At 41.3% G+C, this 12132-nt stretch overlaps 1 protein-coding gene across 5 annotated transcripts in view; it reads right to left on the reverse strand.

Annotated features, from left to right (window-relative positions):
* Positions 1–1106: 1106 nt before the first annotated feature.
* chd4b (chromodomain helicase DNA binding protein 4b) overlaps positions 1107–12132 on the reverse strand; it is a 28479-nt gene continuing 17453 nt past the window's right edge. For all 5 annotated transcript variants that reach the window (XM_084727265.1, XM_084727266.1, XM_084727264.1 and 2 more), the window contains 13 exons: positions 10659–10745; positions 9585–9676; positions 9304–9437; positions 8923–9067; positions 8647–8803; positions 7283–7365; positions 6904–7162; positions 6764–6820; positions 5385–5555; positions 5167–5275; positions 4516–4648; positions 4209–4404; positions 1107–2351 (listed from right to left, as the gene is read on the reverse strand). In XM_084727265.1, the coding sequence (XP_084583391.1) occupies positions 2149–2351; positions 4209–4404; positions 4516–4648; positions 5167–5275; positions 5385–5555; positions 6764–6820; positions 6904–7162; positions 7283–7365; positions 8647–8803; positions 8923–9067; positions 9304–9437; positions 9585–9676; positions 10659–10745 (1826 nt within the window). In that variant the 3' untranslated portion in view covers positions 1107–2148. The remainder of the gene's footprint in view (positions 2352–4208; positions 4405–4515; positions 4649–5166; positions 5276–5384; positions 5556–6763; positions 6821–6903; positions 7163–7282; positions 7366–8646; positions 8804–8922; positions 9068–9303; positions 9438–9584; positions 9677–10658; positions 10746–12132) is intronic.

A 12132-nucleotide genomic window follows, 5' to 3' on the forward strand; every position in this document is an offset into this window, starting at 1 on the left:
GTTTAGCACTGTTGACGCATGATAGCATGCTGACCTTTGCTAATCTGCAAGTACAGCTGGGGCTGATTGGACTGAAATTATTTTTAAAGATGTTTGATCATAAACTTAACTTTAATAAACTTAAGTAGCATAGACTGCATAAATCAAGTAGGTTTAAGCACCTAAATTACTTGGAAAAAGTGCTAGGAAAAGAAGTGAAGTGGGCGTGTCATGTCATAAAGTGGGTCTGTGAGACTGCAGATGGACCCTTCTTGTACAGATGGGGGCATTGCTGCTCAGCCTTGCCTCCAATTTTTCCCAGTGTCAAAAAAATTCAACCCCAAAAGCCCACATATCCCCATACTTTTCAACTGTTTTGCAATTGTAAAACATTCCTTAAGCAAAGAAAAGCAACTGGACAGTCAGTGGCGTCATAACTGTCATGTAAAACTTGTGGGAACTCACGGTTAGGGCCAGCAGGAGAAACACTACTGTGCATATTAAGCCTGAAAACTTTTTTAGCATACTGAATGGTCCAGATCATAACAATAGATCCACGAGCCAATGCCTTCAACCTGCTTTATTTCTAATGGCCAGCAGGGGGGTCTCCACTGTTTGCAAAAAGTTGCATGCAATCCTATGAGAAAATGACCAAACTTCTCAGTTGATTTATGACCTCAGCAAACAGTTCTCCAATTAATTTATTTGATAACCATCAAATCTGCATTTATTTTTAAGCGTGTAGTATAGCCAAACTTTTTAACATTTTGGTGACATCTTGGCACACAGGACTTCACTATGACACACACCGTGTGGGTTGCAGCTGCTGTGGTAGGGGGCCAATCAGATGTTGCATTAAACGGACGAACGCTGGCAGCGTTTGGCTGCAAGCAAAACCATATGAATACTAATTTTTTTTCTGGATTGGGATACAAAAGGATCCAGTTCAGTTTGGGAATAATTGACAGGACTGGTCTGGGGTTTTTTTGGTTGATACCTTTAAGGTATCGATTACCAATATCCAGCCCTAGTCTGGACCAAAGTGGTGGGCTACCTGATTGAAACTGCTGCTAGCCTGACTGAGTATAGATTCAGAATTCCTTAATAAATTTACAAAAGTCTTGAAAAACTGTTGACTTTTTATTGTAGTCCATAAAAACAAACAGCCATGATAAAAACAACAAGGTGGTAACCATAATAATAATATTCAATAATGCAAAACAACATAACAATAGACAGTAAGAAATTAAATTAACTTAAGATTGCCATCGTTCTAAAAACCATCCCATGTACCTAAGAGCTGTGGAGCTATTGCATGTCCGTATTCTGGGAGAGTTTCCAGGGATCAAATCTGTGGCGCGGTCAGGAATGTCGAGGTGCTGGTTGGGGCGTGAGCACAGACAGCCGATCCTGGATGAGGTCACCTGACGAGAGAGGCGGAGGTTTGGGATGGAGAGCGAGGACGCAGGAGGAGGTAACAGATCTGACTGACTGATAGAAAAGTGACAGTAACAGTCTCTCAGTGTCAGGGGCCTTCTGCAGTAGAGGTGCACATTAATATGCCCTATTTTATACATACTTACCCACACACACACTCTCTCTCTCTCTCTCTACACACACACAGACATACAGGTGAGGACATTAGAGTTGAATGACTTTTAAAAAAAAGTTTCACAAGTTTCTAAAGGTGAAAATGAGCACAATAAAATCCCTTGAATTCTTTAATAATCCAAAAGTTACTACAAAGCACCAGTAAACTCCAAACATGCTGCTTCTTCTCCTCCTTCTTGTTACATATAGTTACACACACACGTTTGATCCTGCTGCAGAGACAGGAACAGGACAGGTCAGTGGAGCTTCGCGCAGGTCGACAGTGCTCAGGTTAAACGAGTTAAAACTGAATCCCAGTGGAGGAGAACGACTCCTCTCTGGTCTGATCCTTCCATTGACTCCCATCGATCCTACATCTACAGTTCCAGTTCAAATCAAAGTCCAGCAGCACAGCTGATGCTCTTCTGGGTCCGGAGATGGGTTGTGGGTGCAGAACGAGGAGGACTAACCTGACTGTGCTGTACATGGTGGTTGAGGGGGGAGGACGTCTGCTACATGGCGGTGAGGTGACAGCGACTGGCCTCAGTCAGTGACAGTGAAAATGTGCGAGGTGATCGGTCAGCGCGGCACCTGCATCTGCTGTGAGGTCTGTGACTGGTTCTGAGAGGTGACCTCGGGGCCCCGGCTGGCCAATCGGCTGAGGATGTTCCTCTCGGACATTTGCAGCCGCACGGCGACAGGGGGTATCCTGGCGATGGTTGCCGGGAGACGGGTGACGTCAGCCTTCATGTCGCTCAGCAGTTCCTCGAGCTGTTTGAGAACTGGAAATACAACACATAAATAAACCATGAGCACCACAGTGATAATCTAAATGAAGCACTGTTTTAGTTTTTTAGTCAGTTTTGTGTCTGGTGAAATTAAAAGATTCAAAATTACCATATTTTAACAGTAAGTTGCAGTCAGAATGGTTTCAAATGTGTTTTAAAAGTGTTAGAAGTGTTTTGCGATGAGTTAACAAGGCACTTAAACTCTTTTTAATTTAGAAAAACACAGAAACCTGAATTCAGAATGTGTATTTTTATGATTAATAAGGTAAATTGGTGTAAGAATATTTCCTTTCTTGACACTATAAGAGTTTATTTTGTTTATTGGATGTAGCAAATGTAGCATACATAACACAACAAACATGCTAACTTGTACAGATCCTCCAGCTGAAGCTCAGAAGGACGTGCGGTGGGACACACACACACACACACACACACACACACACACACACACACACACACACACACTGTGTGAATATATGTGGCTAACAGGCCAACAACAGCAGGCCACAAAGCTGTAAAAGATACAACTACTACTATCAACTGCCATTTTACTGGTATTACTAGTATTGTCATTGTCCATTAACTACAGCTAAGCAGCATCTCTCCTTCTCTACAGCTTGTAAACTAGTTATTAACTGGCACCTATTTTGACCATTGATTAATCGTTTGAGTCACAAAAATACCAAATATTTAGTGGTTTCAGCTTTTCAGATGTGCTCTGACAAAGCTAAACATCTGAAAGTGTTAGTGATGTGTGGACTGCAGTGCCTGTGGATAATTGCACATGAGGCACAGCAGTTTAACGTCTAACAAGATTTAGTGTTAATTAATGTTCTGTATTCTATACATCCAAAAGGTCACACAAACAGTCCGTGTTCACACAGTGAAATCATTTGGTGTAAAGCAGGCATCCTGATAAATACTTCATTTCAGAAACTGAAACTTTACATCTGTACCCTCTGGAGTTTCCTCTGTCCTGTCAAGTTTGTAACTACAGTTTTTAGTTTTGCTGCAGTGATATTATCGTGAGAATGTTAACATTTAAAATTACTGACATCAGCCTCTCTAATTATGAAAGTAAATTCTTAAAAAACACTCATACATCAACACAACACATAATAAAGACATTAACTGGAATGCTTGACATAACTTAAAAGGCAATAAATCCTACAGGGATCAAAAGAGGAGTGGGTGCAGGTCTCTAAATCAGAGAAAGTAATACATTTGAGTGGGTGGCAGGTGGACGGTTTATGCATATATGCACATTCAGATGAACTCAGAGCTCATCCACACATCACTTTTACTATTTTCTGACACTTTATAGGTTACAAGGTCATTAGATGTATTGTGAAAGTAAGGAGCAGATTAATTTGTAATTACAGAAATAGCTACTTGCATTTGTAGTGACAGCAGTCAACTCTACAGAACTACCCGGTGGTTTTACTGTTTATTTCCTGATGAGGTAATGAAAAGCTGTCTTTGTTCAAACATGGAAGTTGGTGTATTTCTAACCACAGGGCTTCACCCAATGTTTGTTGCTGGTTACGTTAGCAGCTATTATTAGGGGCTACAACATTTAAATACTCGTGTTTACATATTAGCTCTGACTTCTGATAATATCACAATGACGCGATAGTCAGTGATGTTCTGTCTCGGCCTCACAAACACAAGCTCCTCCTCTTACAGAAGCTATTCACAGCAAAGCAAACTGTTGCCTCAGATAAAATACATTAAGTCAAGCTAAAGGAATATTATAGTGAGACAACAGCACAGAATATTTAAAACAAGTGGGACAAAGACCTATTTTTTCCAGGTCACTGTACGTATTGCTTTGAATCCTCCATGTTTTACCTTTATGCAGAACTGCGTTGGCAGGCTTGTTTCCAGACATGGACTCCTTGCTGAGGTGCTGGTGGGACTCGGCGAGACACTCCACCTCACTGAAGCGAGTGTTGAGGGCCATGGAGGGGTGGGCCGGGTCCTCTGTCATGTTCAGGTAGGCCGCCCTGCGCAACTGCTCCTCGATCACCAGCGCCTGCTCCAATAACTGTACAGCAAAGAAACACATGTCCAGTGAGGTCTGACTGGCAGAAACACAGACAGAGAGAAACACACACACACAGGGGAAACACGTTAACAGTGAGCACGCTCTGTTCACCTTGAACCTGCGGGCCAGAAACTTGTTCTTGATCTCCAGGAAGTTTCCTCTGCTCATCTCCCCTTTGAAGGGCTCGTTGAGGATGGCGAACCTCACATCATTCTGCACATCCTGCCACCGTGCGTAGCCGTGTCTGAGAGACGCTGAGGTCAAGCCTAACAACAATACTGTCCTGGGAGAGTCTCATGAGGATTACAGTATGTCATGCTGATTATTGTACATGGACAACTTTACAGTTGGACTGTAAAAACAGATATTTTATTTATTTTACCGATTTTGCAAATAAACTACTAAAATATTCCTAAACATAAAAATTTAAATTAATTTTATTCTCTTCTTTTGAGAAGATTACTCAGTGCACAACCTGACTTCAATACTTGGTCCGTCAAATTTTGAAAGGACCAAAATAAACATACCAAAACACATACAGACCCCTTCAAATACATGTTTGGTCCAGCTAACAGTAAATATTTTCTACTTTTTATTATTATGGCCTAACAAAGTCAGCAAATACAAATAATTGCAAGGAACAGTTGCCAATGAACCAACTAATCAACTGGTCAACTTCATAATTTCAGCTCTCCTGTGATGAGAAAACAGCAATCACACATGAGAATTTAACAGGATCTGTGTGTTTGCTTCAAAGGATACTGTATGATTCCAGCCAGCAGCCAGTAGTCATGGCGACGGTGCCAAATCTCAAAGGTCTTCTTGGTGACGGTGGCGGCCCTCTCTTCATTCTGCCACAGAGAGTGAAGCTCTGGAAACGAGGACAGAAAGGTCAACAGAGAGAAACTAAAAAGCGAAAAGAGAAGAGAAAGAGAGTGGGGAAAAAAAATGTGTGTGTGTGTGTGTGTGTGTGTGTCCACCTGTGAATCCTCCGTCAGCAATGTTGAACATGAACCTCTGCTTGGTGGCTTTTTTCTTCTCTTCGCTGACGTTAACCACCGGCGCAGCTGTTGCTCCTTCTTTGGTGTTCTCCCCGTTCTGCAGTTTGCCAGACTCGTCTGTTTTCACACCATCTTTCTCCTCTTTTTGTTCTGAGAGCAAACGACAGAATCACGTCAGCAACAAAGTTTAAACTCAAGCCATCCTCTCAGTAAGGAGACATGGGTAAAATTTAACTGAATTTGTATTAAATCAAGTCTGTTAACATTTATACATTTAGCTTTATCTTATTAAATGGGGAGATATGATTATCTGAAGTGGGATTATATGAAGTACTTCTCAATAGTCAGAAGCACTTTTTACACAGAGATCCTGCAATATCGCTCTAACGAAAGCTCGCCTCTACACCACCTTTGTGTATTTACACTGAACCAAGCAGCACCGGCATAAAGCTGTCACAGCCCAATTTACACTGTCAGCACTGGAGAAAGTGTCCTCTTGTCTCTGTCCCCCTCTCTCTGCATAAACACAGGTGACAAATACGTGGAATAAATTTGTAATTTAACACAAACAGCAGTGAATGTGCCACTCAAAGGCGTCCTGTCCCACCGAGCAGGCTTACCCTTTTACACAGACCTCAACTCTGCTGTTATGGATGGACAACGAGGCGGAATAAAGATGTCACGAGATTTGATTGACAGAAACACAGACAGACAGGAAGACACACACATGCAGGGGAAACATGTTAACAGTGAGCACGCTCAGTTCACCTTGAACCTACAGGCCAGAAGCTTGTTCTTGATCTCCAGGAAGTTTCTTCTGCTCATCTCCCCTTTGAAGGGTTTGTTGAGGATGGCGAACCTCACATCGTTCTGCACATCCTGCCACCGTGCGCAGCCGTGTCTGAGAGACACTGAGGTCAAGTCTACAGTAGATGGTGGCCGACATGCAGCTAGCTTGGAGAAGCAGCAGGAGTGCCAGTGTAGGAAGCTAAAAAATGCACTGCTGTGGAGGCGGTCAATTAAGTCTGGTTGAGCAGGAAAGAGTGATATTTGGCTCACATAACAGTGTTTTCACTTAAACCTTTCTCTGCCTTTTTTATGTGGCTAAAATATGTTTTACTGCTGCTTAGCTTCTGTGCTGGTTTTCCTCTCTGCTTCTCCAAACTGCGGGCATGTTGACCACCATCTACTGTAGGTAACAATCTGACTCGGGAAGGTACCTCATACAACCCCACTTCAAATAATCCTAGATTGCTCTTTAATTAATTGAGGATGTCTCCATGTCTCAACATTTTGAAAAGTGTCCAATGAAATGTATTTTCATTGCAAAGTGTGTGTGAATGTTGACATGGACACACCTTTCTTCTCCTCTGTTGGTGAACTGGTGTCCATCTTCTCATCTTTTCCCTCCTCGCCTGAAACAAGAGAAGCACTGTGAGGATGACAGAAAACAAGGGAAACAAGACACAATTGAAAAGAGCTTGAACACCTGCCTCACCTTTAGACTTGTCCTCTTCTGAATCTGTCTTGCCCTCAGAACCTTCACCCTTGACCTCAGCAGGGCTGTCCTTCTCTGTCTCTGAAGCCTTGTCCTTCTCTTCTCTCTCCTTGTTTGCGTCTTCAGCCTCCTTCTCCTTGACATCATCTCCATTTCCTGCCTCCTTCTCTTTCTCCTCCTTCCCCACAGCAGAGTCTAATTCTCCTTCTTTCTTTTCAAGGGCGGGGGACTTTTCAGACTCATCTGGGATTTCAATAATCTGGAGGAGAGAGAGGATAGCCAGTTTGAAATCTAAAAAAAATCTGCAAATACAAGCTCAAAACTTATCAGACTGTACTGACAACAGAAGTGTGTGAGATGGATAAAAAGCAGAATTTACCTCATCATCTGCCCTCTTGGCTCCTTTGCCATCCTCACCCTCCTTCTTCATGTCTTCCTTGTCCTCGGATTTAGACAAATCTTCTGATAAAACAGAAAACACATGTAAACAACAGGTATGCAAAGAGAGAATTTGTACAATGCCTCTGTTCTAGCTGTCACAAAAAAAACAAATCAAACTTTTGAAGCTTCATAGCTGAATAATCCAGGAAACTGTGTCTCATGGACAGGTGTTAGTTGTTTCATGTTTTTTTGACCTGCAAACAAGCTGGTGGTTGATGTATTTGGGCCCAAACAAATGTTCTCACCGCTTCCAGGGTTATTTCATCGTTACGATGATTATGATTTAAACTTATAGTTTGAGTTCAGCATGTGGTGGTAGGGTGGAGAAGAAAAGGAAATACGTGTCATTTGTCAAAGGATACCCTTAAGGACAGTGTTGCAACATACAGTATACAGTATGCGTCTATGAAAGTCGTCATTGCAAAAGACTTCTCCATTTTTGAGTCGTGAGCGTGCAGGGGTTTCACAAGGTAGTCCACTATCAAGGCCGCTAGCAGACACTGCGCATCACTGGCGAAAACTGTTCATCTGTGGTCAGTAATAGGGCAGTGTCAATGCCTCTACACCGGATGTGTAGAATCTGTCACAGGGCACTAAAGCAGCAGACACGAGTCAAGAACAAGAGATGGACAAGAAACATGGTGACCAAAGATAGACATAACTTTGGTTGTTGTTTGTCCATCATTTTCTACATTATGCCATGTTTAATAAACAGAATTTATGTTTTTTAAAGAGGGAAAGACTCCAACTATCCCTGCAAGAAAGCAACAGTATTGGCAGCTGAGGAGTTGAGGATCACAGCGCTTTTGTAAACAGCCTCTCAGAGCCAATCGAGGACCCTATTTCACCTACTCCCAGGTTTAGGGCTGGTTATCACTAAAAACCCAGTACTAAAACTAGTACCATTAAAGTGATACCAATACTGATGGAGTACTTCATTCAATACCTTTTTCTGAAGGTGATTGCAGTGACTGACTGCGAGCAAAACCATAATGAATAGTAATTTTTTCTAGATCTTGGTGCTAAAATTATTGACTGCAGGTATCGTTTGACTGGACTGGTCTTGGTACTTTCAATCGATACCTGAAGGGTATTGAGTACCAATAATCTGCCCTACCCTGGTTGGTCCCACCCACATTAGTTAACCCTGTACTGTATTGTATTTTAGACCTTTTTGACAAGTATTAATCACTGTTATTGGGTGAAAAAAGTATATATCTCCCGCTACTAGTTGACTACTTTTTGAGAGTAGCTGATGAAAACTAAAATGCAATAGTTGTGAATGCCCTTGTGTATTTGTACCTGGCACAGGAGTGTTGGGCTGCGTGTCAGCAGGGGTCCCAGTAGAAGGAGTTTTAGGGTCTTCACCTGCAGCCAGAGCTGCAGCCCTTTTGTTCTCCTCCAGCTCTGCCATCCAGGGCATCGACCACTGACCATTCACATGCTCAAACTCCTGCACCTGTTAATCACCATGTCCACATGTAACCCGAACCGATCAGCCATAACTCAGTGAGTCCTTGTATTATCTCAACATGCAGTAATTTGTAAGATTTCTTTTCTAACTGGTCGAAAGCATACCTTTTTCCTTATAAGTGACATCACACCAATACGGGTGAGCACGTGTTGCCTCGACAGACCTTCGCGAGGGACGCCATCTGCAAAGGTCTCAGCTCCATCAGCCCCCGGCTCACAGAGGTGACGCATGAACAGAGAAACATAGGCCCTGCAAACACATGAAGAAGAAGGTGGAGGAGGAATATCACCATAAATACATTTAGAAAATGTCAAAAATCTCTGTGAGACACAAAAAAAGAACTGCAAATCAAACAAGTGAAGACTATACCATATTTATAACTGCTAATAAATAAATAAATTGTTTAAACTGGCAGAATTTAGATTTAAATCAGGAACTCGCTAACTGAATCCAAGCAAGCAGAAAGATATCACACTAAGACTCACTTGAATTCTTTCTCAGATTTCCCTCGGAGGTCCCTGACCAGCCACTGGTTGGTGAAAGCATCCTGAGGAGGCATCCCATAACGCATCACTGCATTCAGGAAAGCCTTCCTTTGTCGTGCATTGAATCCCAAAACCTGACAGGTGAAAAAACACAAAGGACAAGATGTTTGCAAATCAAGAACAAGTACAAGAAAGGGGATATTGGGTAAGAAGTCACTATCAAGGCATTTATCCTTGTTTCTCTTTTTGTACCAACTCATTTTTCATCTGCAGGAACTCACCTCGATGTTCCCGCCCACTCTGGCCAACAGCGGAGGCAGAGGTTTGTCCCGGTCGTTCCTCAGCCCTTTGCGGTTTGGTCTGCGGGCATTGGCTAAAAACAAGATGATCAAAGTTAGCTTATCTGAGATTCAGTGCACATTTCAAACTCTAACGTTTCACTGAAGCCATAAAAGCTAAAAGTAAAAAAAACTGAACTCAAACTGAATTTTGATGTAATGTCATGTGTGTTCTGAAACGTCCAAAAGTCGCTCCACTTACGGCTCATCATGGCTGAAGCTGTCCCTCCTCACAATCTCTCTTCACTTTTAAATTTTAATACTTTCAGAACATTTACAACTGAAAGCAGTGCTGTGGTTTACTTCATATACATACTTTAATGAAACTCAATTAACAAAACCATAATTAAATGAAACCAAAATACAATCAATACAAAATATTCACTTAGTACTGCACTTGCAAATTAATTGCAGTATAAAAAAATATATATCAACTTATAGAAATTGTATAAATACAAGAGAACAATTCAGTCTGAAACAATCCTGAAATAAACATTTTAAAGTGCATTTCAAAACAACTTGATTAACAGTTTATATGAACACAGAGAATCTCTTTAAAGTGCAAGTTCAGCTGGCTGAGAAACCATTCATTTCATTTTCATTCTCTTTTTCTGTTTCTTTGCCTTTTCCCTTCTCTTTTCTTCCTTTCTCTTTCTGTCCTTTCTTGCCTCCCTACGCTCAAGGCAGACGATGCAGGGGCAGGGGCCGTTTCGTAAGTTGAGGTTGTCAATGATGACATCATAGCTGTCGTCTGAATCTGAATCTGAACAAACATCTGCAGAGGCGGTTTGAAGGATGTTAGTGGACGGAAAGAGCTGGGGCTCAAACAGAAGAGATTCCTCGTTAACAGGAAAGTCTCAATCATCGCTGGGGGCAAATACACCTTAACTTCAAACAACTTATATGGAACGTTTGTATCTTCACAGGAGTGGATGAGTTCACAGTCAAGCACTCTCACACACACCTCTTCTCTTAACTGCAGATGATGAGACGAGAGATGAAAACACTGAATCTTACCTTCACTCCGTTCATCAAAGTCTTCATCGCCTTCCTCCGAGGCCACCGAGTAGTCAGACTGGTTATCAGACTGATCCTCCTGCCAGTCTAAAGAGACCACACACAGAGGATTGTTAATAAAAAAGGACAAAACTCTTCACTGCCCGGCCACAATTCAATTGATAGATGAGATAAAGTAAATCCAAGCTCCTTGTGGAGCTGCACTGCAGTCCAATTAAATTAATGTCAGCTATGCTTTTGGCCAGCAGGGGGAGCCGCTGCTCAAGAACCACATTTTCACTAAATATTCTCAAATCAACAAGGGAATAGTTTAATCATTTCATTAACTCTACACTAGAAAGGCAGAACTTCAATTACACCGGTTGTTTGTCTCATGTGGTTCAAACCACAGTGATTCTTTTGTTTCAGTGCCCAATTAAAAATAAACCACAGAACGAAAACAAATCTACAAAGTCACAACATTCAACTTAACACACATAACAAACAGTGCTTTCCTTATAGCTAATAATTTAATCTTTTTGATTAATGACCTTTTAAATAAACTTTCCATAAACACATTTTTTTGTAAATGTCTTGTAATAGTCTGCAGCAGCAGCTGCTGCCCATGTAATCCTGTATTCACTTTGATCAAATGAGTCTGTATCTGTCGGGGGATTATGAAGGGGAAAGAATCCTGTTTTATTTAATTTTGGGCTTTTATCAGTTAAATGTATCATGCATAGGTTTACTTTACTGCTCTAGTATTGGTGCAAATATAAACATGCTGCAGTACTGCCTCTGTTTGTGCAGAGTTATTGAATCTTTACATAATTTCACATGGAGGTATAGTCATTAGATCCACAAATGCAGTGGCTGGTTGTTTTAGACAAAGAAAAATGTCCCTTTTTTGGGGCTTTTATGCCTTAAATTTCTAGGACCGTTGATGATATGAGAGGAGGGGTTGAGAATAACATGCATAACTGTGGATTAATTCCAAAATTTAACCATCATAGTGTGAAATAAATTATTACTTCCACTGTTTTCAGTTCTATAACAGGGAAGCTAGCCATGCTTGTCATGACAGGAATAGATTTTATTTTTTATAGATGTTTTTATACAGTCTATGATGACTACAGACAGACAGAGCCAAAGCAGCACATTTTAAAATTAATTTAACCCTAGCCTTTTTATTTTCTTTTTGGCTGATCCAAAAAATGATCCGATTCGTGACTCAAAACCATGATACGATCTGAACTTGATGCTAGCCTCCTTTACACCCTGCAAAATGTGTTACTACTCCCTAATGTTCTTAATAGTTAAACAGACTAAGTTAACCGTTGTATTTTACTATAAACACCTCTTAGGGGCCATTTTCTGTAATTAGTTTGGTTTGTGTTTCGAATAGCACAGTCTTATTCTGGTGATTTAGTGAGCATCCCTCTCATAAAGCAGCATTACAAAGTTATCTGGATAACTGCACTGAGGAGAAGTTCAA

Source organism: Lutjanus erythropterus, chromosome 9 (assembly GCF_056507025.1).
Source record: "Lutjanus erythropterus isolate fLutEry1 chromosome 9, fLutEry1.hap2, whole genome shotgun sequence".
Classification (NCBI taxonomy): domain Eukaryota; kingdom Metazoa; phylum Chordata; class Actinopteri; order Lutjaniformes; family Lutjanidae; genus Lutjanus; species Lutjanus erythropterus.